The sequence below is a fragment of the Schistocerca piceifrons genome, chromosome 3, assembly GCF_021461385.2.
Source record: "Schistocerca piceifrons isolate TAMUIC-IGC-003096 chromosome 3, iqSchPice1.1, whole genome shotgun sequence".
NCBI lineage: Eukaryota > Metazoa > Arthropoda > Insecta > Orthoptera > Acrididae > Schistocerca > Schistocerca piceifrons.
Genome location: NC_060140.1, coordinates 121,633,537 through 121,658,324, shown reverse-complemented (window position 1 = coordinate 121,658,324; position 24,788 = coordinate 121,633,537). Strand labels below are relative to the sequence as shown.

General features: G+C 44.6%; 1 protein-coding gene across 1 annotated transcript in view; it reads right to left on the bottom strand.

The window, feature by feature from the left end:
• Nucleotides 1-2,560: 2,560 nt before the first annotated feature.
• Nucleotides 2,561-24,788, bottom strand: part of LOC124788450 (solute carrier family 22 member 7-like) — a 158,364-nt gene continuing 136,136 nt past the window's right edge. Inside the window, exon 9 of the mRNA XM_047255722.1 lies at nucleotides 2,561-2,761. Coding sequence (XP_047111678.1) covers nucleotides 2,561-2,761 — 201 coding nt within the window. The remainder of the gene's footprint in view (nucleotides 2,762-24,788) is intronic.

Genomic DNA, 24,788 nt, shown 5'->3' with positions numbered 1-24,788 from the left:
AGCTCACTGTGAACGTGTGTGGTTCAGGGAGCACCACGATGGGTTTACCGTACTCCAGTCGCCTCCAAACTTTCCGGATTTAAACTCAATCGGGAATGTGTGGGACATCTCGATCGGGCTCTTCGGGATCCTCAACCAAGAAATCCCGGGTAGCTGGCTAGGCACTGGAATCAGCATGACACCAGACCGCTAGCGGTACCTCCAGGAACCTCACTGACTTTCCTCTTGCACATCTGGCGATGAAGGGGTTGTTATTTTGCCTTTTACAGGAGTTCACATTAATGTGATTGGACAGCATATTATGATTGATAGCGTTCATTAAGACTTTTCCCACACTCTCTGCATGTGAGCTACACGGAAGCCATCGGCGCCTGTTTGGGCTCGTATTTACTTTCTTCTTTTATTTTTTGTAGTTCGTAATTTTATTAGCATGAACTTGAGCCATCTGCAGCATCACGTCACTGCAATTTGATCACTTGTAGCTGTTTTCCTTTGATCTTCATTTAGTCTGTTATACCTCGAGTTAATACCCTTCTTCGAATTTACAATGTGGGAGATGGATAGTGACTGTCTTCGTTTCCTGCAGCTGCAGAGGGAATTGGCCCTTTTTCATAAATAGCTAGATGTAGTGATCGACGGTTGAGACGGTTTTCCTGCGTTGCAAGCCACGTTGGGGTACCTGAAGAGACGGCTGTGGCATTTTTGGTTCCATTGGAGTCGCCTAGGAAACAACATATATCTGAATATTGAGTGTCACTGACATGGTACTGGGTGCATCATAGTCTAGTGGGGCCATATGTCTGTGGTAGCTGAGTGGCGGCAGTAGTTATGCATTTGTTTCCTGCTGACTGGGGGGGGGGGGGAGTAAACGAAAAGATAACATAATTTGTTGATATCTTATAGAATTATGCCAGAAATTACATGCTTACCCACCGCCTCCGCCCTCCCACGAGGGTAGGTTGAAGGCCCGAATGACACAAGACGCCGCTTGGGTCGCCAAGATAAGAAGGGTGCCACAACTGTAAGATTTCTGTACACGACGCATCACAGTTAGCAGCGAAAACTGACACAGGCGAAAGTCTATTAGGGAAAAGGGGGTGGGGGGGAACACGGAGGGAAGCCAAGTGGTAGGTTGCTTGAGTGGAAAAACTTCTCGAACTGACTCTGCCTCCCTAACAACCCCCCCCCCCCCCCCCCTTCGTCTTCCCACGCCCCTTTTCCTTTCCAAACATCGGTGCTCTGTGCAGCAGGTTATTTCTCCTATATGCAAGAGACCTCTCTGTTTAATATCGTTGATCTGGTGGACCAACCAGTCAGTGCACGATTGCTAATCCTAGAAGTGTATACCAGAGTCACTCTGAGGGATCTTTTTCTTCTTTCTTCTCGTTCCTGTGCATACGCCGCTGCACATACACAGCTCGCTGACACCAACGTAAATTCAGCATTGAGTGAGACATAGTAGACGACGGACGTTCACAATTGTGAGGCACTGTTGTCTAATTAATTTGACAGAAATAGCATTTAAGGGTTACTGTGATCCTAGAGTACAGATTGTGTAACCATTTAGTCGCTGAATGTGAAGTTCGCCGCACGGGATTAGCCTAGCGGTCTTAGGCGCTGAAGTCATGGACTGTGCGGCTGGTCCCGGCGGAGGTTCGAGTCCTCCCTATGGCATGGGTGTGTGTGTTTATCCTTAGGATAATTTAGGTTAAGTAGTGTGTAATCTTAGGGACTGATGACCTTAGCAGTTAAGTCCCATAAGATTTCATACACATTTGAACATTTGTGAAGTTCATTTATGAGAAAATGGCACGTAAAAAAGAGATATTTTACTAACAGAAGATCCTATACAGGAAGCACTGTCAGAACGACCCAATTGTGGAAGTGATGGAAGTCACTCTCGTGATGGAAGTGATTCTGAAGCTGATGATACTGCAGCGTTTATGAACAATGGCGAAGTGCATCAGACTGCCGACTGACGAAGAAAATCCAGTCGTCACAGTGAGAGTGGCTATTGCTGGAACACAGTTGTCCCTAATATTTCAGGCCTACCATTTGCCGATAACATTGTAGTCCATATTCCAAAAATGTGGAAATAATGAATGAACGCATTTATGAATAACTGAGAATACCTCAACGTTTCGTGTAATATGTGCAGTTCATTAAATGAATATCATCAACATCTAATTGAACTGCAAATAAAGTCTTTAGATCGGGATCAGTTTCAGGTTTCTTCCCTGAAAAGTTTTCATGACTGTTTTTACTTAGTCTCGAATTTCAAATTGTTAATAATAATACCGACTGAAAAGGTACATGAAAGAGGTAAAATAAAACGAATTTAGTAAGTCGGAGCACAATTTCATTACAAAATATTATATTTTCAAGCATTTCACCTGCAAATCATTGAGGGTTATTTTGACCCTGGTGCGTACTTCGTGTGACAGTTTACAATATGTACAATACTAGAGTTAAAGCTTTTTTTCCCACTTCAGTAGACAAATTGTTCTTCAGTTTGAAGTATGTAAGACAAAATGGGAGACTGGACCGTAACCGAGGGCACCTATTGTCCCTGAACGTATGACGGCAGGGCGGTAAGTCTCCAGCTCCAGTAGGGACTCCCTCTGCCAAACACGGCGGCGTCCTGCAGAGACTCCGGCAGCCTCTGCAGCGCAGTTTCCGGCAGGAACGACACCGACAGAGCTCCCAGCAGGTGCATCGCTGACAAGATGGCGAACGGCAACCTACGGTCCACCGAGCCTCCCTGTAACAAATGGTACACGAGCTGAGACGAGGAACGGTGGAACATGGAAAAGACAGAAATAAGTGAGGAGGAACAATATTTGGAGATGAGAATGAGATTATACGACACGTGATGTGTTAGGACAAAAATTTTCGTTTAGGTTGCTATTCACACCTGGAATTTTTAAACCACTTCACTGTACCATGTATCTGTCAACGCTATTGACACACCCAGAAACAAATTTTCACCCTGCGGCGGTATGGGAGCTGTTGTAAAACTTCATGGCTGACTGGAACTCTGTGCCTGACCAAGACTCGAATGTGGCAGCCTCGTGTCTAGCGAGCGAGTGCTCTAACAACGAGCCACCCGAGACGAGGTACTGGCGGAAGCTAACCTGAGAGTACGGCCGTGAGTCGTGTTCTGGTAGCTGAGTTGGTAGAGCACTTACCTGCAAAACACAGAGGTCCCAGACTGGAGTCCCAACATGGCTCAAACTTTTAATCTACCAGGAAGTTTCTGTATTGACACACATAAGTTATTGATTAAAGTCTTCTTACTGGCTATTCGTACGTAGTTCGAGCTAGTTTCAGCACATTCATAACCGGATGGATATCAATGTTCACGTGATTGAAAAAAGATAAGGGTGTTAGAAAGTGAGAAGAGTGAGAAACACTATCGATTTCCAGTTTCACAGTAGACTAGCACCACCAAATTTCTCTGCACTCTCCACATAGCAAACTAGCTTGTTACAATACGGTATTTCAATCCTGAGGAAGTAGCATTAGCTGCATTTCCGCCAAATACATCTGTTCTGAACAATGAAAGCTTGTGTGCACGCGTAAGCTTAAGATACAAAAAAAGAGAGTAAACAGTAGACGGAGATATTATTTTCGTGATTCAGACCAGACAGCATACGATATATCCTTGATTAAGAGTGTAAAGTTCCAGTGAAAAACGGATCAAAACATTGATAACATCGATGACTCCTCTCTCTTAGATAAGTGTACCACCTCTTCGGGGAAGGTAGCTACATTCTCTTCTCAGTGATAGTAGTAAAATGTTTTTGCATGAAGGGAAAAAACTTCAAGCCCTGTGCCGTACGATGATATTCAACCTGGGAAATGATTACATCAGAAAGGCCGTCCAAGTGCTCTGTTTAGTCACTGAAAAGCAAAGACACGTATTAGAAAGCTTTAAACAGAATACTTTTTCGTTAAGTTTTTTAAAGGAAAATTCTAAAATACACTGCTAGCCAGTAAAGCTGCAACACCTTGGAGGACCCTTGCAACAAACGTCAATCGGTCAAGAAGTGTGCTACAGTTTTGGCTATGCAAATGATTGGCTTTTCAGTGCAAAATAGTGTATAGGAGTAGTGCTGTCTATATTCTGTGTACAAGGAAAGATTACCCAACGGATTTCTTATTAAGACACAGCTTGTAAATGCTCGTTATTTGCTGAGAAAATCGTTTTATGTGTTTTTGTAAAGAGCTGGTCCATCTGCACCTGTCTAAGTGTGACAGCAGCGGAACAACAATGTTTCTGCTCGCATTGCTCGGGATCTTACAATTGTCACGCGAATATCTCAGTTATGTGTTCAGCAGGACCATGCACAACGCTGTGCAGGATCTCAATAGTCCCATGCGACTAGCGCCTGAGAGGACCAAAGTATTATCCACTCAGAGGTGCAGCATAGTACAGCCACATCATATATCTTAAGTCAGGAACTTTGTTTGGAACTAGACAGGTATCCACACGGACAGTGCAGTGACATATGAAGCGCCACTTATTCTCAGCACTGCGACCATTGTAGCAGCTTCCCTTGAAGCATCAGCAGAGACGTGCCAGCAGTGGTGCACTCAGCATTGACATTGGACGCAGAAGCGGTTTAATGTCGTTTTCTCAGACGAGTCCCAGTTCTGTGAATAGTCTGATGGACACATCCATGTGTTGAGGCTCAAAAGAAAATGAACATTGCTAGATTTATTTCACCAATGCCGTGACTGTCATGGAGCGCACAACTCGATCACCACTGGTTAACTTAGCGGGTACTACGGATAGCAGGGGCATAATTAGGTTGGTGGGAGTGCCCTGTCATAGAGGTCTCCGTGGAATTATCTGTCAACAAGGTGACACAAGATAGCTTATTGCCTGTGCTGTCCTGAACTAGCCTCAAACAGGAGGTGTTCGACGGCAACCCTGTCCAGCACATTCTCCAGAATGAACTGGAAAAATGTGGTGGTGGGTTGGCGAGAGGCTGGCATGCCACGACACTCAAAGCGCTACCTCTTGTTTCAGTTCATTATTTTCTGGGGGTTGTGAGAGATTACAAGTTTCTAGTAGGTTTGAAAATATGTGTAAAGATGGCTGGAAGTGCCTAGGTACCCTCATTCACATATACTGGATGGATATAACCTAGGTAATTTGCACGCCATGTGTTGTGCTGCCTCAAGATAGGTACACGGCTTCTAACAGTAATCCTTCTCTTACTGTGTCGAACTTTAACATAATGTTACGGAGTAACATTAGGCACGCCAGTCAGAAAGGAGAGCAGAGAGGGCTGTGAGAAAGACGTCAGCCAGTCGCACGCTGACTGACTCCTCTCCAGGACGACAACGCGACAGCAGTGGCCTCTAAACGAAGAGAACATAAGCTCCACGCCGACTAGCCGCGGCCCACTTCTACAGCAATATCAAGATTAGGCACTTCAAGACCAATGACTTAGGAATTGTACGGGCTGTTCAAAATGTCTCTCTGTCGTGCCGTATGATTGTTAGCCGCGCGTGCCGTATGATTGTTCGCCTGCCTGGGTTACTTCCCCTCTACTGGACTCTCCCAGCATTCCACTGTTTCACTTATATCAGCCAGCGTCAGCAGTATCTTTGGTGTGTGTCGTTACGTGGTGACGTGAACGTTTAAGTTTTAAGTTTAGCTCGCGTTTCAATGTCACTGCTTGCTGACGTTTTTGGTGATCGCATAATTTCACAGGGAGTTTGGCCTCCTCCACGACCGCCTGACCTAACACGACCTGGCCGCGCGGGATTAGCCGAGCGGTCTAGGGCGCTGCAGTCATGGACTGTGCGGCTGGTCCCGGCGGAGGTTCGAGTCCTCCCTCGGGCATGGGTGTGTGTATTCGTCCTTAGGATACTTTAGGTGTAAGCTTAGGGACTGATGACCTTAGCAGTTAAGATTTTACTCACATTTGACCATTTTTTTTAAGACGACCTGACTTTTTCTTCTGGGGTGCAGCGAAAGCAACTGTCTATAAAAACCATCCAAAGTCCATCGATGAACTGAAAACTGCAATATCCACTTTCATTGCTTCTGTTACAGAAGAAATGTTACAGCTTGTGTTTGGAAACATAATTAGACGAATTGAATTCTGTATTCAACATAACAGGGAACACTTTCAACATTTAATGTGAAAATTTGTAAGTAAAAATGAATATTCAATAAATTAATGAGTTATATTTCACTGAGTTTCATTTCGGAGTATATTCACTGCGGCATACGGCACGCGCGGCTAGCTATCATACGGCACTGCGGAGAGACTTTTTGAACACCCCGTATATACTGAAGGACATTGTTTATTTTGTCTGTCGCTCTTTGCTTGCGACACATCTTGTTATGTGTTGGAAGGAGAGCCAACACCGGGTTACAAGAGGAAGCCGAAAGGCACGCGTTTTAGCTCACGCAGGCTGGCGTGAGGTCTGGAACAGGACAAGGAAATTATAATTTAGAAAAACGGACGTAGCTGGTGGAATACTTAACTTTAATCCATTAATGGTGAACGTCGGTCTGGACGGTATAAGATTCACAATATCAATAGTAACTGATAATGGCGCCTTGCTAGGTCGTAGCAAATGACGTAGCTGAAGGCTATGCTAACTATCGTCTCGGCAAATGAGAGCGTATTTGGTCAGTGAGCCATCGCTAGCGAAGTCGGTTGTACAACTGGGGCGAGTGCTAGGAAGTCTCTCTAGACTTACCGTGTGGCGGCGCTCGGTCTACAATCACTGATAGTGGCGACACGCGGGTCCGACGTATACTAACGGACCGAGGCCGATTTAAAGGCTACCACCTAGCAAGTGTGGTGTCTGGCGGTGACACCACACATCTGGTTAACACAAAGTTAAGTATTGTCATCATTTCCTTTTGTCATGTAATTAATTAATACGATTTGCTTGAATTGTTGTCCAGCGAACCGAGAAAGAAGGTTTCGTAGGCACCACATATTTGATCAGTAAACAGGATTTAACAGCCGGCCGAGGTGGCCGAGCGGTTCCAGGCGCTACAGTCTGGAAACGCGTGACCGCTACGGTCGCAGGTTCGAATCCTGCCTCGGGCATGGATGTGTGTGCTGTCCTTAGTTAGGTTTAAGTTCTAAGTTCTAGGGGACTGATGACCTTAGAAGTTGAGTCTCATAGTGCTCAGAGCCATTTGAACCAGGATTTAACACATAATATTGTACCGCGTAACTAGCAGATTATGACAGTATTTTAATCTTTTAAATTCGGTCAGTAATTATATGAAATATTTTAATTGGAGTAACAGAATCCGTTACGTTGGTATTAAGTGCACCTGGAACCTTAACATGTGGGAAGCGTCTAGTCTTTTTGCTGTTTCACGCTGCCACAGGAACACTTAGCACCAAGAGCAGAAAATACCTTCAGCTATTATTTATTTTCCCCTGCACAGTCCGTTTATTTTCTCACATTACCAGTGTGAGTTATTACATTCCAGTATTGTGAATTTGTTTCCCCTATTGCCAGAGATCTTACAGACTGGTGAAATGGAAGTCCCAACTTAACTTGTAGATGGGCAGTGCTGAAAGAAAAGAGGATGATCAGTCACCTGGCGTGAACGTCTAGTTTTACGTGGCTCAGATGATCAAACGGTCACAGGGACCAACTCTCTCCGCTGCACACAGACTGGATGCTCTCATGCACAGGACTGCTGGTTACTGCTCCGCAGGGTTTGGTAAGTTAAGGACGCTTTCGATTAAGCTTCCCTTTGGTATCATGAACAAAGATATTTTGTTGTTTTAATTTAAGTTGACGTTTCAGATACATTATTTATTTATTTGCTTATTTATTTATTTTGAGGGTGTTAGGGAAATGTTTAAAGATCCTTTATTACTCCTAACTTTCTTGCGTAAAAATCACGTGTTGAATGTAGCATTGAGTTGTCCGCTTTATGTCATTACGGAACCCATTAAACTTGTGCTCTCAGGAGTATAATGTCAAAGTATCATTGCAAGACCTCTCGTTTCTTCCCTTTTCTGTCATCTCTTCTCTGCCTCTTGCATAAACTGAATGATCCATTCTAATTGTGCACTTCCAGTAACGCCCCAGAACTAGACGCTTGCGACTCAACTGCTCTATGGCGCATTGCCTGCGAAATCGGACTGTTACTTTCCCTGACTTTTCGGTTTTAAACAACATGCATTACCTGCCACCTCTGCATCGTTTTCACTTTCATTTCCTGAATGAACGGGACCCTCATCAGGGGAGTGTTCTGCATTTTACATTTGAGCGCTGTTTAGACAGTGATTTAAATGAACTTCTTTCGCCGTCCTACCTTGTCCTGCATTCATGACTGGCTCGTGTTCCATTCTGGACGACAATAGTGCGCAGCCTTTCCCACACACGAGCTTTGCTTCTCGTATGCATTCCAATCACTTGCTACTTCCGCAAGCTTCCGACTCAAATGCATCACGCGCCACAACTATAGTATGATCTTTTTCAAGTAATGCACAGATTTATGCCTAGGCCCATGAAATACAACCTACTCTTAAATGCCTTACATATCCCTATAAACAAATATGCCCCACAAAAACTTGCACAATGCTTTTACCAGCGACACAACAGCGGACAAGAACTGACGCAGAAGTCACAGACAAGACACAATTAAAAGCAAAATAGATGACACAGACAGCAGATACGCTGAAATAAAATGACTGCAGCGTACTACAAATAACTGAGACACAACGCAAAGCGTCAAATGCGAGTCTAATTGTTCTCACAAGGGAACCTCCCCTTCGCACCCCCCTCAGATTTAGTTATAAGTTGGCACAGTGGATAGGTCTTGAGAAACTGAACACAGATCAATCGAGAATACAGCAAGAAGTTGTGTGAGACTATGAAAAAAATAAGCAAAATATAAAAACTGAGTAGTCCATGCGCAAGAGAGGCAACATCAAGGACAGTGCGAGCTTAGGAGCGCCGTGGTCCCGTGGTTAGCGTAAGCAGCTGTGGAACGAGAGGTCCTTGGTTCAAGTCTTCCCTCGCGTGAAAAAGTTTAATTTTTTTTCAGACAATTATTATCTGTCCGTCCGATGCGAGGTAACTGCTCCGTAGTATGGGGACGCTACACCTAAACACTTCTTTGGGAGTGATTATCACATCCACACGAAAACCTAAGTCGGGCAAGGTAGAAGAATCTTTTTACGCATTCGCCAAGTGTACAAGTTAGGTGGGTCGACAACATATTCCTGTCGTGTGGCGCACATGCCGTCGCCAGTGTCGTATAGAATATATCAGACGTGTTTTCCTGTGGAGGAATCGGTTGACCTATGCTCTTGCGATGAAATGTTTTCGGTTCCCATTGGAGAGGCACGTCCTTTCGTCTACTAATCGCACGGTTTTGCGGTGCGGTCGCAAAACACAGACACTAAACTTACTGCAGTGAACAGAGACGTCAATGATCGAACGGACAGATAGTAAATTTGCGAAAATAGAGAAAGTAAACTTTTCACTCGAGGGAAGACTTGAACCAAGGATCTCTTGTTCCGCAGCTGCTCACGCTAACCACGGGACCACGGTGCTCCTGAGCTCAAACTCTCCATGATGTTGCTTATCTTGCGCATGGATTAATCAGTTTGTATATTTTGCTTATTTTTTTCATAGTTCCACACAACTTCTTCCTGTTTTCTCGATTGATCTGTGTTCAGTTTTTCAAGGCCTATCCACTGTGCCAACTTATAACTAAATCTGAGGGGGGGTGCGATGGGGAGGTTCCCTTGTCAGTGCGCCATAGTCTCACTTTGAAGAAAATAAAAACACGCACCTGTTCCACAAGATTACTAACTAATTTTGTACGATTGCATTCTGAATTGCTGATGTATCCATGTATCACCACAACAAATAAAACAGTGAATGGCTGCGGTAGTGTGAATGAGAACAGTGGTGTTTTTATGTTTACAGCCGGCCTGTGTGGACGAGCAGTTGTAGGCACTTCAGTCTGGAACCGCGAGACCGCTACGGTCGCAGGTTCGAATCCTGCCTCGGCCATGGATGTGTGTGATGTCCTTAGGTTAGTTAGGTTTAAGTAGTTCTAAGTCTAGGGGACTGATGACCTCAGATGTTAAGTTCCATAGTGCTTAGAACGATTTTTTTCCCCTTGTAGCCAATACAGACACAGTACCAGGGTTCCCACACTGGGAGAGGAAACCTCTGATTTGCATATCCTGTCTCAAAAAAGAAGATTTCAGAATAGCTAGGCGTCGTTCTCACAGTAAGCATGGCCATGTTTCGGCAGGAAAGGTCTACCTAAATGGGACCGCAGTCCCTCATTTACGAAGAGATTTAATCTTTCCACGCCGACCATTTCCACCTTCTGAAAGAAGGCTGTTAAGCTTTCTAGACAGTCGTGCCTGTTTAACATATGTATATATTATTTTTGTAGTTCTCTAAAAGAACCTGGCGACTTCCGGGTGTCAGCAGAGTTACAGTCTTGCCTCCACGAAACATGTGCACCAGACGCTCTGATCGTATTGTCCCAGTTTCTGACATGAGAATGCTTATACACTCCTGGAAATGGAAAAAAGAACACATTGACACCGGTGTGTCAGACCCACCATACTTGCTCCGGACACTGCGAGAGGGCTGTACAAGCAATGATCACACGCACGGCACAGCGGACGCACCAGGAACCGCGGTGTTGGCCGTCGAATGGCGCTAGCTGCGCAGCATTTGTGCACCGCCGCCGTCAGTGTCAGCCAGTTTGCCGTGGCATACGGAGCTCCATCGCAGTCTTTAACACTGGTAGCATGCCGCGACAGCGTGGACGTGAACCGTATGTGCAGATGACGGACTTTAAGCGAGGGCGTATAGTGGGCATGCGGGAGGTCGGGTGGACGTACCGCCGAATTGCTCAACACGTGGGGCGTGAGGTCTCCACAGTACATCGATGTTGTCGCCAGTGGTCGGCGGAAGGTGCACGTGCCCGTCGACCTGGGACCGGACCGCAGCGACGCACGGATGCACGCCAAGACCGTAGGATCCTACGCAGTGCCGTAGGGGACCGCACCGCCACTTCCCAGGAAATTAGTGACACTGTTGCTCCTGGGGTATCGGCGAGGACCATTCGCAACCGTCTCCATGAAGCTGGGCTACGGTCCCGCACACCGTTAGGCCGTCTTCCGCTCACGCCCCAACATCGTGCAGCCCGCCTCCAGTGGTGTCGCGACAGGCGTGAATGGAGGGACGAATGGAGACGTGTCGTCTTCAGCGATGAGAGTCGCTTCTGCCTTGGTGCCAATGATGGTCGTATGCGTGTTTGGCGCCGTGCAGGTGAGCGCCACAATCAGGACTGCATACGACCGTACGACCGAGGCACACAGGGCCAACACCCGGCATCATGGTGTGGGGAGCGATCTCCTACACTGGCCGTACACCACTGGTGATCGTCGAGGGGACACTGAATAGTGCACGGTACATCCAAACCGTCATCGAACCCATCGTTCTACCATTCCTAGACCGGCAAGGGAACTTGGTGTTCCAACAGGACAATGCACGTCCGCATGTATCCCGTGCCACCCAACGTGCTCTAGAAGGTGTAAGTCAACTACCCTGGCCAGCAAGATCTCTGGATCTGTCCCCCATTGAGCATGTTTGGGACTGGATGAAGCGTCGTCTCACGCGGTCTGCACGTCCAGCACGAACGCTGGTCCAACTGAGGCGCCAGGTGGAAATGGCATGGCAAGCCGTCCACAGGACTACATCCAGCATCTCTACGATCGTCTCCATGGGAGAATAGCAGCCTGCATTGCTGCGAAAGGTGGATATACACTGTACTAGTGCCGACATTGTGCATGCTCTGTTGCCTGTGTCTATGTGCCTGTGGTTCTGCCAGTGTGATCATGTGATGTATCTGACCCCAGGAATGTGTCAATAAAGTTTCCCCTTCATGGGACAATGAATTCACGGTGTTCTTATTTCAATTTCCAGGAGTGTAGTTTTATAACCGTCGCACCGTTTTTACAAAACCTCAGATTGCAGCAGTCTCCCTTAAGTGGCTTCCTCCACCCGCTTTCCACCATCTGTCTGCTTTCGCGACGGAATGTTACCTGGCCCAGGTAAAACGTTTTGCGAGCTGGCGCTCTCCTCCTCTGATCCTGTGGGAAGAGTGGAGTGACAGGGACCGAGGTCCCTCTGCAGGCACAATTCATAGGGACACTTTTACTTCATCCTAGCAACAAGAACACCTGGCATGTTAACCTCACTCACACTGTTACGTTCTGTTCCAATTTTGTTTTGATATTTTATGATGTTGTGATGCTTCATGATGATTCTTGTATACACATAATATTGCTGACGTGTGAAGGTCCCTTTGCGACCCCTAGGACGTCTTTAGAGTCTCTACACCCTCCCATAGGTTAAGAACCCTGCCATCTTCCGTGAAGGCCGTTCTTAATCAAGTGATGTTTACTTTGTTTTGCAAACTAAAATTGTTTACATTTAAATAATATTTATATTGAGCGAATTCACATACGTTCTCCACTCCCACGGAAGGGGAGGAGCGTAAAGGACGAGCCAGAGAGCAGGGGATTTTACTTTATTGTATGGGCTTCCAAGCGATAACTTCATTTTTCCGTTACGGCCAAGCCATGGCCGGCACTGTTAGCTGCCTGTAAATTCTTTCGTCCCACGGTCTAGTAACAGGAAGTCAGCACTGAGGAAGGGCACCATGATCACGCGCCTCCCTCGTGTGCTTGCGAAGTAACGCCGCCCCAAGCGTCGCTTAGCAGGTAACACTCTGGAAAGTTCCATTGCCGCCCCCGCGGGTTTCTTGGTCCCTACCAATCAGGGCGGAGGAAGCCGCGTGGTGCGTCGAATATACCCGGCCGCCCGTCGCCGGGCCTGCGCTCCCTTGTCTTCTCGCTCTCTTGGACGCACGCCCTGTAGCAGTGAACATCTCCCGCTTCTCCCGGTGCTGCGACGCCGGGGACCTAGTTTCTCGCAGCCAGCATGCCGGTCGGACTGGACCGATTGGCAGACGCCAACTTTGGTTAGCTTCGCGAACTATGTGTCGCTAAACTATACGCTCTGGCTCACCCTCACCTCCCTAGGCACTTGTGACCCCTTTTTGACATGCTTTCGCCAATAAATGGCCTTTGCCTAAATTTTGTCCTATTCATTTCATACTGCCCACCGCCCACCCGTACGCCCATCCTGTACACTTGCACAGACAGGTTGCTGGACGCAACATTCATGCCTCATAATCCATCTTTCTCCCTGTTTTGCATCGTCTCCACTACCGCCCCTCTAGTACAAGTTCTCTACAGGCTACACATGCAGTTATAAGAACATTCTGCTCAAAATCTCCCCATGTAAACAGTTCATAAGCCACACGTACCAAATGTAGTATTGGGAAACATAGAGATGATATGACTATTAATCTCACTGACAGTGTTGTTTAAGTGAGAGAGTGGCTTGCCACATTTCGTGTTTATTTGTAATGTGTTGCTGTCTACTGTTACTCATGAGTAGTGTCCTAACTAATGTGGTTTCACAGAGTTTGATGCAGTTGTCTTTGTGACAGCGTGATTAAAGACTGGTCTTCAGTGGATCACGTGGCCACGATTTAACGGTTATTGATCTGTGACGCAGCTTAAATTACAGAACTTGAGGTCCTGAGTATAATGAATACTAGCATGATTATGGAATGTTTATTTGTTTCATGCATTTTGAATCAACTGGACTTAGCGTAAATTGTTGCCTCCAGCCAGTCATGTGATCTTCACTTAAACATTCTTGATCAATGTGATAGCTCAAATGACAGAACTGAAACTTCTAATTATAATGAAAGCTCACATGTATGTGAAGTTTCTGTTGGTTTCAGAGATTCTGAATTCAGCAGACTTTGCGTAATATCTGGCATTCAGCGAATCACGTGGCCTTTGCCTGAAGATTCTTCATCTGTGGCATAGCTCAATTCATAGAACAAAAATCCGCAAATTTAAAGAATAATTTCGTGCAGTTAGAATTTCTGTTTATTCCAGGGACCTTAATTTATTGGAGGTAGCACGAATTTCGGCCCAAAACTGGCTTACGTTGGTTGAACCTGCTCATTGCTGCATTCTAACACAAATAATGTCTGACAATGATTATTGCGAATACAACAGATATATATATATATATATATATATATATATATATATATATATATATATATATATATATATTGGGAAATTTCTTTTAAATACGGTCTTCTACATATTTCTAAACGGCCGCAGAGATGCTTCATCTCACCAGAAACATCCTCCCCTCCCCCAACTCTTCCACTCACGTCCGCTGCTCGTGGTCTAGCGGTCGCGTTCTCGCTTCCCGAGCATGGGGTCCCGGTTTCGATTCCCGGCGGGTCAGGGATTTTCACCTGCCTCGAGATGACTGGGTGTTTGTATTGTCCTCATCATTTCGTCATCATTCATGCAAGCGGCAAAACAGGACTGAGAAAAGGTTGGGAATTTGTATGGGCGCTGATAATCGCGCAGTTGAGTGGCCCTCAATCCAAATATCATCATCATCATCATCATCATCTTCGGCTCATACTCCGAGTCCCAGTAAGCTAGTGTGTGGCAGAAGTGATGTTGTTGGCATCACGCAAGTTTCAGTACATGAGTAAGTGACGATTCTCAATTCCCTTTTCCTTTATGCCTTTGGCAGCACAACAGGACGAATCACCAGATTGACGTAAAGATCTGCAGTGAGGGTGCATGGGGCAAACACGAGAGCTCTTCTGCATAACTCCAGGTGTAGATCCAGTCTGTCTAGACAGACTCACTGTGTGCAGGTTCTCAACTATCAGCGAGGCAGAACCATCATTCATCAGAAAACATAACAAAACTCCACCCTGCCCTTGAACGGGTTCTCGCTTGACACCACACGGTGGTTTGGGGTCAGTGAAATGCGCGCTACAGGGCATCCGTCTCGGAGCTACCATTGAAGTAAGCGATTTGTAAGAATTTGTTGTGTCATTGAGGTGCCAACTGCTGCTCAAAATGCTGATCTAGATGCAGTTACGATGCACCCGAACAATACGATGGTCTTCCCTCTCGGTAGTGCCAAGTCTCCGTTTGCACTCTGATGGTATTGAAATCATGTACAGTGGCTGCATTCCTGTCAGGTCTTTCTGCGTATCCTCGAAGGAATATACAGTTTCTGGGTAGCCCTGTTACGCCACCTAATTGAAACTCAGTGAGGTACTGAAAATTGCGTCCTTGTCGCTTGAAAGGCAGTCTGGACTAATACACCACTGGCCATTAAAATTGCTACACCAAGAAGAAATGCAGATGATAAACTTCATTCGACACATATACTATACTAGAACGGATATGTGATTACGTTTTCACGCAGTTTGGGTGCATAGATCCTGAGAAATCAGTACCCAGAACAACCACTTCTGGCCGTAATAACGGCCTTCATACGCCTGGGCATTGAGTCAAACAGAGCTAGGATGGCGTGTACAGGTACAGCTGCCCATGCAGCTTCAGCACGATACCACAGTTCATCAAGATTAGTGAGTGATCTGGAGAATGAGCTGGCCAGAGCAGCAGTCGAACATTTTCTGTATCCAGAAAGGCCCGTGCAGGACCTGCGACATGCGGTCATGCATTATCCTGCTGAAAGGTAGGGTTTCACAGGGATCGAATGAAGGGTAGAGCCACGGGTCGTAACACATCTGAAATCTAACATCCACTGTTCAAAGTGCCGTTCAATGCGAACAAGAGGTGACCGAGACGTGTAACCAATGGCGCCCCATTCCATCACGCCAGGTGATACGCCAGTATATCGATGACCAATACACACTTCCAATGTGCGTTCACCGCGATGTCGCCCAAACACGGATGCGACCATCATGATGCTGTAAACGAAACCTGGATTCATCTGAAAAAATGACGTTTTGCCATTCGTGCACCCAGGTTCGTCGTTGAGTACACCATCGCAGGCGCTCCTGTCTGTGATGCAGCGTCAAGGGTAACCGCACCCATGGTCTCCGAGCTGATAGCCCATGATGCTGCAAACGTCGTCGAACTGTTCGTGCAGATAGTTGTTCTCTTGCAAACGTCCCCATCTGTTGACTCAGGGATCGAGACGAGGCTGCACCATCCGTTACTGCCATGCGGATAAGATGCCTGTTGTCTGGAGTGATAGTGATACGAGGCCGTTGGGATCCAGCACGGCGTTCCGTATTACCCTCCTGAACCCACCGATTCCATGTTCTGCTAACAGTCATTGGATCTCGACCAACGCGAGCGGCAATGCAGCGATACGATAAACCGCAATCGCGATAGGCTACAATCCGACCTTTATCAAAGTCGGCAACTTGATGGTACGCATTTCTCCTCCTCACACGAGGCATCACAACAACGTTTCACCAGGCAACGCCGGTCAACTGCTGTTTGTGTATGAGAAATCGGTTGGAAACTTTCCTCTTGTCAGCACGTTGTAAGTCTCGCCACCGGCGCCAACCTTGTGTGAATGCTTTGAAAAGCTTATCATTTGCATATCACAGCATCTTCTTCCTGTCGGTTAAATTTCGCGTCTGTAGCACGTCATCTTCGTGGTGTAGCAATTTTAATGGCCAGTACTGTATTTGAGACATAAAGTAAAATTATAAAACTGAAATTTAGATATATCCTGAGTTAATGAAAGAGTGGTTTTGTAAAGATAAATTTGAGAAACGAATATTGTATTGCTTCGGTCATGAGGTCAGCTTGTCTACTCCGACATACCTAACACTCGTACTGAACTCATTAATGCTAGTTATCCCAAGCATATAAAACACAGAAAATATCTTCTTACTTGTTGGGCGAATTCTTCTGTTTGAAGGTAGCTTACCCGATGAGCAATCAATGCTGGGAATAGGATGTGCACGAATGAAATTCGATAGACCCCATGTGGCGCTAACCCACGACATAAGACAACGACAAGTTTTCACTCAATCAACTTCCATGTGGCGACGGCGCCTGGATAGTCCTTACTTTGAAAGCTTCCGGTTAACAGTTGAGTAGTAGGATTTGTAGCAACAATTTACCCTTCAGTTTCAGAAATCATACATTACCGTTTGTTCGGTGTAGCCTAACAGATTTACTTCGATGTTTGAGAAATGTATTGGTAGATGTTGTTTTCGTACTTTTGGGGTTTTTGTTTGCTTTCGTTTCAGTGCCCAGAGCGTACACATATAATATGTAGTGGAAATGGAAATGGGCGTTTGGCGTCATTGACCAGGAGGTCCCTTACGGGGCAGGTCCGGCCGCCTTGGTGCAGGTCTTATTGCTTTAGACCCCACATTGGGCGACCTACGCTCCGGATTGGGATGGAATGATGAAGACAACACAACAACCGGTGCCTGAGCGGAGAAAATCCCCGACCGAGGCGGGAATCCAATACGCGCCCGTCAGGACGGCAATCCGTCACGCTGACCACTCAGCTATCGGGGCGGACATAATATGTGATAATGAACGTGCGTGTGAAATAAGTAGAAGGCTTTTGCATTTTCTGAATGTAGTAAAAACGAGAAGTGTTGTCTCGTGCAGTGAGATCTGTGCAGTTAATCGCGCAGTACAGCGTTCGCCAAGATGGTAGGAACGACTGTGACGTCTTGTGATGACTGTCGAATAACTGTCTCTCTGTACCGATAGTGACTCAGACCATAGACAGTCCTTCACTGCAAATGACGGCTAATAAGTGCAGTAACTCTTGAGGTTAAAAAAAAAAGTACAAATATATCAGTTCAGCCGTGAGGCTTTGCTGCACCTGCAGTGAACGAGTGATGGCGAAGGGGAACAGAGACGTAGTGAAACAGATTCACGCACCTCCCCGATCCGGGATCACGATGACTGCTGTAACAAAAGACGGAAGACGAAAGGTGAAGAGTTGCGAAAACTTGAGGATACTTCAGGAAACACTGCATACTATAGGGGGTGCCTCCCCACACATGGCATCTGACGTTAGGCAAAACAAAGCCATAACTTTTCTCTGTACAACAGTATATAATGTACCCAGGTTCCACAAATGAACAGCAACCATGGGCGTGTACGGAAAAGTTCGGGCTCAAACTATCGCTTTTGTGGGGATGCGACTAAAGATGCAGTTTGTTTGTAGGCATTTACATGATGAGGTTGCTGCGTAAATCAGTTAATAACGCACGGTTGTGCTTCCTGTGAAAAGTTCAGCAGTATCTTTTTAGCCAAGTTTTGGCCCTGAAGTACCCAAGACCAGATCAAAGGCAGCATATTAATGATACCGAATTATTATTAGTCTGACTGCCTTGTTCCCATCTTATTTTTTAAATATGTGATCAAGAGGAACAGTCCATATGATCCGACAGCGTTAAGCCACATTTTTCTAATAAAATTTCTGAGTAAGTTGTGCCCGGCGATTATTATTGCAAATCGACATATGCGAGACATCAACCAACCCAGCCCTCCTCCAGGACTTTGACTATGTCAGGAATACGGTGGATCACACCTCTGGGGCGGGGGGCGGGAAGGAGCAGGGGAGGATCACAGTGGTGAGAGTGGACACTCCGCAACACACGTATAAAGATGAAAGGCATAATAGGTGAGGGTGTCTAATTATGAAAGAAATTGTCGGCAGAGTATACTTCTTGCAACAAGAACAACCGCAGGTGTGTCCTGATGAATGGTATCTGTGTCAGAATGACAATGAATGTCGTCGGTTTCAAGACAACTAGCGAACTTTAAATGATGGTGTACCTCATGTTTCGTGGAAACTTGTGACCAGACCCACATAGTAACGTACGCAATTCAGGGGACGCGAAAGTTATAGGCAATACTGGCCATCGAGGGGGCTGATGGGCTGCATGAGAGAGAAGTGATGACACTGTAAACGAATTTTGTTGTGTGAGGAGGACTAAGAACTATAAACTCTTAAGCACCCTAAAATATTCCAGATGTCATGGTCCAGTGTATTTTGGACGTGGAGCGTCAAGCCTCTGTGATAAGACACAGGCCTGGGCCAGTTTTCTCGTTACAGAAGACTAAGGTAACTGGTGTAATTCCAGGAAAGAGTGTAGGCATGAAGAGTCAGATGTGGATTGAGCTTTCATGTCAGTTTCATTCTAAGTGCAAACTTTTCCATGGTGCTAGTCGTGTAGACGGAAACACTTCTAGGTCGGGATTTCCTGGGCCAGTACAGGAATGTCATTTGTCTATAAGAAAAATCAGTCTTGTTGTGTCTGGGTGGCCTCCCAATTATGCTTGTTTTCGATGGCTACCTAAATTGGGGATAGTCAAGAGAGTGAATATCTAGGACTGGTGATGCACTCCAGGGAACTATTTCTGAGGCGTCTGGGTAAATTTCAATATGGTTTAATCAATTTCCCCCTCAAGGGTAACAGATGAGAAAGACATGTGTGACGTATAATCCATGGAAGGATGTGCCACATATTGACAATAATGAGAGAACAGCACTAGAATCGATTTTGGAATCGTACAAGAATGTCTGCTGTGGGGGGCCGGGCACGATTAGGGATTTTGCGTACTAGTTCTGAGCTACAGAACTCAATGAATTTTTTGTAAGACGTTACTTGATCAATGGATCTGTCAAGGGAAGATGGGGACGGAGATTAGTAATTTGTTAGACCAAGTTGCTATCAAAGCAGAAGTCAGCTCATACAACAATCTCTCCTTAGTGTTATGAAGAAGGATGGGTCAATTAGACCGCTCAACACCACAACTCAAGCAGAAACTGACTGTCCTGATCCGTTGGACTAATTATTACATAAATTTCATGGGGTCACGATGTTAAAATCAGTCGGTCACACTTGCTGAAAGGCCGAACTACACCCCTTCCTCTATTTAGGCAGATGCTACTAATTCCAGCAGCTTACCTTCAGTTGGAATTTGTCTTCTATGACATTCAGAACGGAATGAGAAAGATGTGTTAATCGCTGAATATTGTGAGATCCAGGATACTTTATTGGATGCTTTTCAGTGCTAGGGCATAAATATAAATCTTGCCAGGTTAAAATTCACTAAAATGAACTGAACTTTGTGGGATATTTGCTGTCTGCGGAAGGAATACAGCCTGGCCAAGAAGAACAGCGAGTGATTTGAGTTTTTCCTGTACCATTTAATGAATGGCAATTGCATGGATTTTGAGCTTAACAAATTTATAGAAAAGGTTTATTTACATGTAAAGCATACCCACAACCAGTTTTCTGCAGCTCAAATGGTAAACAGGCAGCCTGGGATTGGGACAAGTGAGTGCAGAACGAGTTTGATGAAATGAAAGAAGAGTTGTTTGTGCCCCCATACTGGTACATCTGGGGTTGTCATTGTAATTCTATTTATTGTTAGACAGTTCATGGAATGGGCTTGGTGTTACCTCGTTCCAAGAGTACACCAAAGAGGAAGTAATGGTTCTGGGGGTTGCAATGTTCATGTGTCATGTACTGAGTAAATCCGAAAAGAACTATTCAGTAACACAGCTAGAGGTGCTTGCCATGATACGGGGTTTCTTCAACTTCAGGTATTCTCTGTTTGGACAAGAGACAAAAGTTTATTACAGTCATAAAGCACTTCAGTCCTTTATGACGCTTAAATTAACCTGTGGTTGTTTAGCCTGATGGGTCCTCTACCATCAAGAATGTACATGTCAAATCGTCTTTGCACGAGGTTTGCAGAATATCACGGAGAATATGCTGTCTTAAGCACCCACTGCTTTAATCTGACGTACTGAAATAGATCAGGGAATAAATAACTTCAGTTTCATATACCTATAACAAACCCGTTTGGAAAAATACATGGCACTTCTTGTGATCCTAGACCAGGAACAAGATAAGAACACAATTTTTAAAACTATGAAGACAAAGAGGAGAGATCATGAGGTAATCGTGATATGCTAGTTTTAATTAGTCAAAAATAATGCGCTGTTCAATAAAAGGGGGATTTGTGACACACACTGGGTTCTCTGCGTTCCAGAGGAACTCATAGACAAAACTCATGCATCATAGTAATGCAAATTATGGCGTCAGGAAACTTTTGTCCAAATTTAGGGAATCATTGTATTTCAGTAGCGTGAAGAGACATATAAAGAGAGCCGTGGCAACTAGCATGGTACGCAAAAAGTAAAAACTGTCCACTAATAGTAATTTAGCTCTTTTTGTGTCCTATAATTTCTATACGAATTAGACCACCACCAAGGATCTGTAAGAGCCCCTCCAACGAATAATAGCCACTGAGTTGACTCTGAAATTTGATACACCCACACCCATTGTCGAGCACAACCACAAACACAGTAGTAAACACCTTTCACACTGACTTCCTGTTTGATGTAGGATGAGTAGTAAAAATTATCTAAGACAGTGGTCGGCAATTTTGTTCCAGATAATGGCAAGTGGAATTCGCATGGAGAAGAATCAAGCTGGTTACACCTCACGTTACCACCTTGCTTGTAACCCTTCAGTAAGATCATGAAGGAATTAAGGACTTAGGTACGTTATGCCAGGTTTATCGTTCGTAACATCATAGCCCTCGGATGTCTACTTCAAGGCTTCTAAAATATCATAAATGAGCTACATCACAGATCCATAGGATAAGCTACCCTATTAGTTTTGAAAAATAAGTAATATCCAAACAGAACTTGGGAATTGGTCAGTTTTCTACCTGGTAAAGGGAGACTGCGAAAGGTCGTTGTTCAACTTGCGACTGAAACTGTTCTCAAAGAATCAGAAAAGGGAAGATGAAGAAATAAGGCTTCGGTTTCGAAAGAGGAACTAAGAGTCAGACAAGAGGTTTCATTGACTGTCATACACACAGAAGGTTGTGTACGTGGAAGAGGCCTGGATACACTGGAACGTTTCAGATAGATTACATACTTGTAAGACAGAGTTTTAGGAACCAGGTTTTAAATTGTAAGACATTTCCAGGGACAGATGTGGACTCTGACCACAATTTATTGGTTATGAACTGTAGATTAAAACTGAAGAACCTGCAAAAAGGTGGGAATTTAAGGAGATGGGACCTGGATAAACTGAAAGAACCAGTAGAGGGTGTGAGAGAGACCATTAGGGAACGATTGACAAGAATGGGACAAAGAAATGGGCACCTCTGAGACATGAAATAGTGAAGGCATTACAGAATCAAATAAATAAAAGGACGAGAGCTAGAAGAAAATCTTGTGTAACAGAAGAGATAATGAATTTAATTGATGAAAGAAGAAAATATAAAAATGCGGTAATGAAGCAGGAAAAAAGGAATACAAACGTTTCAAAAGTGAGATCGACAGGATCTGTAAAGTGGCTAAGCATGGATCGGTAGAGGACAAATGTAAGGATTTACAGGCATATATCACTAGGGGTAAGATAGGTACTCCCCACAGGATAATTAAAGAGATCTTTGGAGAAAAGAGAACCGCATGTGTGAATTTCAAGACCTCAAATGGCAACCCAGTCTTAAGCAAAGTAGAGAAAGCAGAAAGATGGAAGGAGTATACAGAGGGTCTATACAAGGCCGATGTACTTGAGGGCAATATTATGGAAATGGAAAAGGAAGTAAACGAAGATGAAATGGGAGATATGATACTGTGAGAAGAATTTGACAGGCTTCTGAAAGACCTAAGTCGAAACAAGGTCCTGGGTGTAGACAACATTCCATTAGAACCACTGATAGCCTTGGGAGAGACAGTCATGACGAAACTCTTCCTTGTGGTAAGCAATATGTATGAAAGAGGAAAAATGCCCCCAGAATTCAAGCAGAATATAATTATTCCAATCCCGACGAAAGCAAGTGTCAACAGCTGTGAAAATTGCCGAACTATCACTTTAATAAGTCTTGGTTGCAAAATACTAACACGAATTCTTTACAAATGAACGGAAAAACTAGTAGAAGCCGACCTCGGGGAAGATCAGTTTGGATTCCGCAGAAATGTTGAAACACGCGCGGCAATATTGTCCCTACGATTTAGACAGGCAAACCTACGTTTCTGGCATTTGTAGACTTTGAAAAAGCTTTTTACGATGTTGAATGGAATATTCTCTTTCAAATTCTGAAAGTGACTGGGGTAAAATACAGGGAGCGAAAGCCTATTTACAATTTGTACAGAAACCAGATGACAGTTGAGGGGCATGAAAGGGAAGAAGTGATTGAGAAGGAAGTGAGACACGGTTGTAGCCTACCCCCAATGTTATTCAATCTGTATATTAAGCAATCAGTAAAGGAAGTAAAAGAAACATTTAGAGAATTAAAATCCATGGAGAAGAAATGAAAACTTTGAGGTTTGCCGACGTCATTGTGGTTCTTTCAGAGAATGCAAGGGCGTGGAAGAGCAGCTGAATAGAGTGGACATTGTCTTGAAAGGAGGATATAAGATGAACATCAACAAAAGCGAAACGACGATAATGAAATGTAGTTGAATTAAATCAGAGATTGCTGAGAGAATTAGATTATTAAAAGAAACTCTTAAAGTAGTAAATGAGATTTGCTATTTGGGGAGAAAAATAACTGATGATGGTCGAAGTACAGAGGATATAATATGTATACTGGCAATAACAAGGAAAGCGTTTCTGAAGAAGAGAAATTTGTTAACATGGAGTATAAATTTAAGTGACAGGAAGTCTTTTGTGGAAGTATTTGTATGAAGCGTAGCCCTGTATGGAAGTGAAACATGGACGATAAACGGTGGGGACAAGAAGAGAATAGAATCTTTCGAATTGTGGTGCTACAGAAGAATGCTGAAGATTAGATGGGTAGACCACGTAGCTAATGAGGAGGCATTGAATAGAATTGGGGAGGAAATCGTGGCACAACTTAACTAGAAGAAGGGATCGGCTGGTAGGACACGTTCTGAGTCATCAAGGGATCACCAGTTTAGAACTGAAGTTCAGCGTGGAGGATAAAAACTGCAGAGGGTGACTAAGAAATGAATACACTAAGCAGATTCAGAAAGATGCAGGTTGTAGTAGTTATTCGGAGATGAAGAGGCTTGCACAGTATAAAGTAGCATGGAGAGCTGCATCAAACTAGTCTTCGGACTGAAGTAAACAGCAGAAGTTTTTCAGAATCTATACGCAGGATAGTGCATCAGACTGCTGTGTAGTTAGAAACTCTACAGGTCAAATGTTGCAAGGGGTTGCACCATGTGTCAAATGTTAAAGTTTCCATGGAATAAACAGAAGATGATCATAGGATATAAAGTTTCTTCATCAAAAATCTATATCGTGTGAGTGTTCGCTTGTGTACTTAACTATCCTTGTGTCAAGAGAATAGTCTATTAGGTTCTCCGAGGCATAATGCCTGTATTTGTGTCATCACTGGCTAAATATTTCCTGGTTAAATTGTAAGTGGGCCTGGTTCTCACGATTTTAAAATAATATGGAGTACAATCTTGAAGTAATCTGTTACAAAGACAACAAGTATGGTCGAATTTAAGTATTGTGCTTTGGAAGACTGCTAGATGATATGAACGCCTTTTTATGCAGCATTGTGTCTTTCAGAAAATCTCAGATTTCTTAGTCACTCAAGCTTTTAACATCAATGAATCAGAGGAAATAAGAAATATTATATGTCAACTTATAGAAATACGTGGCTGTTATGAGAAGAATGTTGGCTGGAAGGAAGTGCCTTGCTCATGTTAATGTAGGAAGCGAGACTTTATGGAAGTTTTATTCGCCAGCCAGTGAGGAAAGCATCATTCTTTTACGCTATACACACTGAGAGAGGCGCAACCTGAAAGAAGAATTGTAGTGCAACTAATTTGTTCACAGTAAATTTCCAAATTAGATTTCGTTGTTGCTGCATATT